Here is a 4,468-nt window from a genome sequence, read left to right as displayed (position 1 = left end):
TACACACATACACACATGACATAGCCTTAATTGAGTTTGTTTTAAAAACTCAGCCTTCTTCTTCTTTTGTCCCTTTCAAAAAAAAAAAAATAGAAAGACATGGTTATTTGCTGTTGAGTGCTGTTGCTGTTTGAAATTTTAAATTTCAAAAAAATTCTTTTTTTTTTTCTTGGCAATAGAGAAATTACAATTGATAAATTGGTTTCACTCTTTGTTTTTTTTTTTTTCTTGTTACTGTTGTTATACGTATCCAAGCTTTTTCTACTACTGCCTGCTTTCTTTTCATTCTATTACTCCAGATCCGGTATTATCCTATCCATGTATCCTATTAATAGAAGAAACTCTTGATTGACAGTCTCAATATTACTTGCAATATTGGTGGCAAAATATTCTCTTCTTCTATTTCTCTTTCCCTCTGTGGTGATTAAGCTATCTTTCCATTTGTGTTGTCTTTGTGTACAAGTGTCGTATATGCACATTCTACGACACTCGCCTTTTTTTCCAATCAACTATTACACAAACACAACACAGTTTAGTCTTGTATACATATACGTGTACGCCTGTATAAATATAGTACGCTGACTGTATCTAGAAAGAAAAAAGTGTGGGGAAAAGAATACATCAAATATTGCACATCAGTCTTTTTTTTTTTTTTCTCTTTTTTTTTTTAACACCCAATCAAAAGAGAAAACTTTTAACTCAAGTGAGGGGAAGATAAAAGCAAAGCTGATAATACCACACTGTTGACTGGTCATATTATTGCGCATACAAACGGACAAAACGTAACTCACAGTATCTCTTGGCTCACGGAGATAACAATTTAAACTCATTACATGCATTGACTATATCATGCTACACACGTTTTCTCCATACATTTTGTTAACATAAAATGGTGTGCTCACGTGCAGTTCGAATTATGTGTCTTAAAACTCTCCATCTACTTGGAGAAGTATACCCCAGCCCTTACTAGGAGCTTACCCCAGAATCAACTTCCAAATTAAAAAAAAATGTACGTCTAACAAGCGTAACAAAATATAAAAGAAAAAAAAATTACTAATATATGGTAGTGCATGTAGTCCAAATAAGTACAGAAAATCCTGAGTACAAATCACGTGAGCGAAAAAAATAAAAATCAAACCCTTTGTCTGTGTTCATTCCCCTCACAACACAATTCTAGAACTGTCCACACATATTTTTATGCGAATTCTAATCAATACCAGATATTACTACACATTAACGAAGGATACTACTGCACATACAACTGCTACTATTGGATTGTCAGCACTGTACCCCTCTAGCTCATACTATCTTTGGTGTGATTACTCTTCTCTATTACGTCATTGGTTAAAATTGCTTCTTGTTGCCTTTGTGTAATCAAAAAGAAGTTTTTAATCAGCCTCGACCTCGAGAATTTCAACTTCTCAAACACGTAGCATACACGCACTCCTTGAATGTGCAACGGATAAAGTATATAGCTAGAGAATTATCATTACATCTGTAGCATTCCTTGACGAGCTTTATATATATATATACATACAAGTAGACAAGATCTTGCAAAGCCGCAATTTATGATCGTGTAGAATTTCAAGATAAAGTGTTTTCTATTGCATATAATAGTTAATACACAAAATTTCAAATAAACCAGCCATCAGACCATAGTAGAAGACGACAGGCAAAAAAAAACAAAAAGAAAACAAAACAAAAAAAAAAAAAATTAATATAAACAGCAACCCTGGAATAAATAAATCCTTATTTCCGTTCTTTCTTCTTTCCACTGGAGCTAACAACAACTACAACACTGGCCAAGTCCACTATCCCCATCTCCAACTGAATCAATCGCTACATCACAACCAGTAGAATTGCCCAATGCCTTCTGCTCCTGATAATCAACAACAGTCTACAGAAGACTGGTTTAGTCCGTTGCCCTTGGACGAATACTTGAAAATTAATGAATTGGCTAGACAAGATGTGCCTAAAACTAGACCAATTGACCCTAATGATAAACTAGGTGACTATGACATCAGATGTGGTCCCATTTTACGTTTAGCTGGTACCTTGGAAAACAATACAACCAACTACAGAGGTTCAATCATGTTGGTGGTTAAAGATTCCCCGCAGGGAAATCCACCTCCAATCACTTACAAGATTGGACCTGCTTCTGAATCTGTGTCCAATGGGGAATTTGGCACTGGCGAATTTGCAGTAACCAAGTACTATGAAGAAGATGGGTATTCCTTCTTTAGATACACAATTGAATTGCAATTGGCCAAGTACGAACAAAAAGTTGAATACTACATTGACAAGTTCTTCAAGAAATCGTTTCAGTTTTTCATCCCCAGTGTTGACGAAAGTATGAATGTCATTTCGTATTCATGTAATGGGTTCACTTTGAGTTGTGATGCATCGGAATTCAAGTCCTCACTTTGGTATGATGTATTGGCCAAGCACTCACAACAACATTATCATGTGATGTTGGGTGGTGGAGATCAAATCTACTCTGATGCCATTAAATTACACTCGAAAAAGTTACAAGAATGGACTCAGATGCATAATCCAATTAAGAAAAGTACTGCTCCAGTCGATGACAAAATCTTGGCAGAGTTTAACAACTTTTATTTGAATCATTATATGAATTGGTTTGGAAAGGGGTTTTGGAAAGGTACTGCATCTCAAGTCGTTGAAGCTTTATTTCCATTGACAATGTCCCAAATCCCCCTGGTTAATATTTATGATGATCATGACATTATCGACGGATTCGGATCCTACCATGACTCAACCATGCAAGCACCAATTTTTTCAACCGTTGGTAATGTAGCATACAAGTACTACATGTTGTTTCAACATCACATCAACCCCGAGGAAAAATTACACTTGAGTGATCCTTCATGGGTATTGGGTAAAGAAGGTCCATTCATCAAACAAAAAAACCATTCAGTGTTTATGAGATTGGGTAAAGAAGTAAGTCTATTGGGGTTGGATTGTCGTACTGAACGGAAATTGAAACAAATTTGCCATCCTCAAACCTACCAGATCATTTTCAACAGAATGAATGAAACATTGAAAGCCAATGGCGATGTGAAACACTTGTATGTCATGCTTGGAGTGCCCATTTTTTACCCAAGATTAGTATGGTTAGAATGGTTGTTGACCTCAAGAGCAATGGCACCATTGCGTAAATTGGCCACCAAGGGCGTCATCAGCAAAGGGTTGGTGAATGAGTTCGATGGTGATGTCGAGGTCTTGGATGATTTGAATGATCACTGGTGTTCCAAACATCACAAGACTGAGCGTAATAAGTTGATTAAAGACTTGATGGAGTTTGGTTCTCAAAAGGGTATCAGAATCACCATTTTATCAGGGGATGTCCATTTAGGTTGTATTGGTAGAATGAAGTCCAAATACCATCATCACCCCAATGCTCATATTTTGAAAGGAGCAAAAGAAGTTGAAGATTTGAATAAAGATTTGACTGCTCACCCTGAAAATGACCCAAGATTGATTTTCAATGTCATTTCATCAGCCATTGTCAATGCACCACCACCTGACGCGATGGCAACCTTGTTGAACAATCGTAGTGGAATTCATCATTTCAACCAAGATACCGATGAGGATATTGTGCCCATTTTCCTCAAGGATGCTGATGGGAAAGACAGAGCCAATCACCAGTTTTTGAACAAGAGAAACTGGTCGGATTTGGTTTTGGCCAAACAATCAGTAAAGTATAAATCATTAATAGGCGGGTCTGCTACTGAAGGTGAGGAAGAGGAAGAGGATGCTGCTGCTGCTGCTTCTGCCGACGCTGCAACTACCAAAGATGAATCACAAGTTGCCAATGGCAAACATGCTGTTTCTGACTCCTCTAACTCCTCCTCAGTGTTGAGAAAATACCCACAACCAGCATTTGACAATGAGCATGACACTGAACAAGGTGATTTCTTGCACGATCAAGAACCAAATGACAGGTTTATCAAGTATCCGTTGTTTGGAGACTCAATTGTCACTTCACTTCGAGTTGAAAAAGACCATGGTGATTTGGCAAGTAAGTCGACTGCGTATGAGGTGTTTATCCCTCCTTTGATTGGTAGTTATAAATTGGGCAGAGCCACAGTTAAGCATGTTGATGTATGAGGAATGAGTATCTGAAAGGATATGGATCCACCACTCAGCCCAAAGTTTATTAATTAATTAATTAATTTATTTATTTATTTGATGAAAATGCTGTTTAGTTTGTTTTTGAAGTTTAGTCTAATCAATGTACTATTAGTAATACAAAACGGAATGCAAAATAGGCTCTTTTCTTTGTGAGATTCGTTCATGTAATAGCAAGAGGTGGTCAACATGATAGATGAAGGAAGCATATACCGCACTTTACTTTAACACGTGATTTACACAAAGTATTGTTGTAGGGGAGAGAGGGTAGGAGTAGTAGTATCATTGGTGAACCTGGAGATTACATTCAACAGGAGCA

General features: G+C 37.0%; 1 protein-coding gene across 1 annotated transcript; it reads left to right on the top strand. All coding sequences in view use genetic code 12, as the record gives it.

Annotated features, from left to right (window-relative positions):
• Positions 1-1,866: 1,866 nt before the first annotated feature.
• On the top strand, positions 1,867-4,128 carry KGF57_001243 (uncharacterized protein; the record flags this gene model as incomplete). Its single annotated transcript, XM_051750428.1, has 1 exon — positions 1,867-4,128. The coding sequence occupies one exon, from the start codon at positions 1,867-1,869 to the stop codon at positions 4,126-4,128; it is 2,262 nt and encodes a 753-aa protein (XP_051610251.1).
• Positions 4,129-4,468: the final 340 nt, after the last annotated feature.

Source organism: Candida theae, assembly GCF_024610275.1.
Source record: "Candida theae strain CBS 12239 chromosome Unknown scaffold144, whole genome shotgun sequence".
NCBI lineage: Eukaryota > Fungi > Ascomycota > Pichiomycetes > Serinales > Debaryomycetaceae > Lodderomyces > Lodderomyces theae.
The sequence above is the reverse complement of the archived record's forward strand: the minus strand, read 5'-3'. Positions and strand labels throughout refer to the sequence as shown.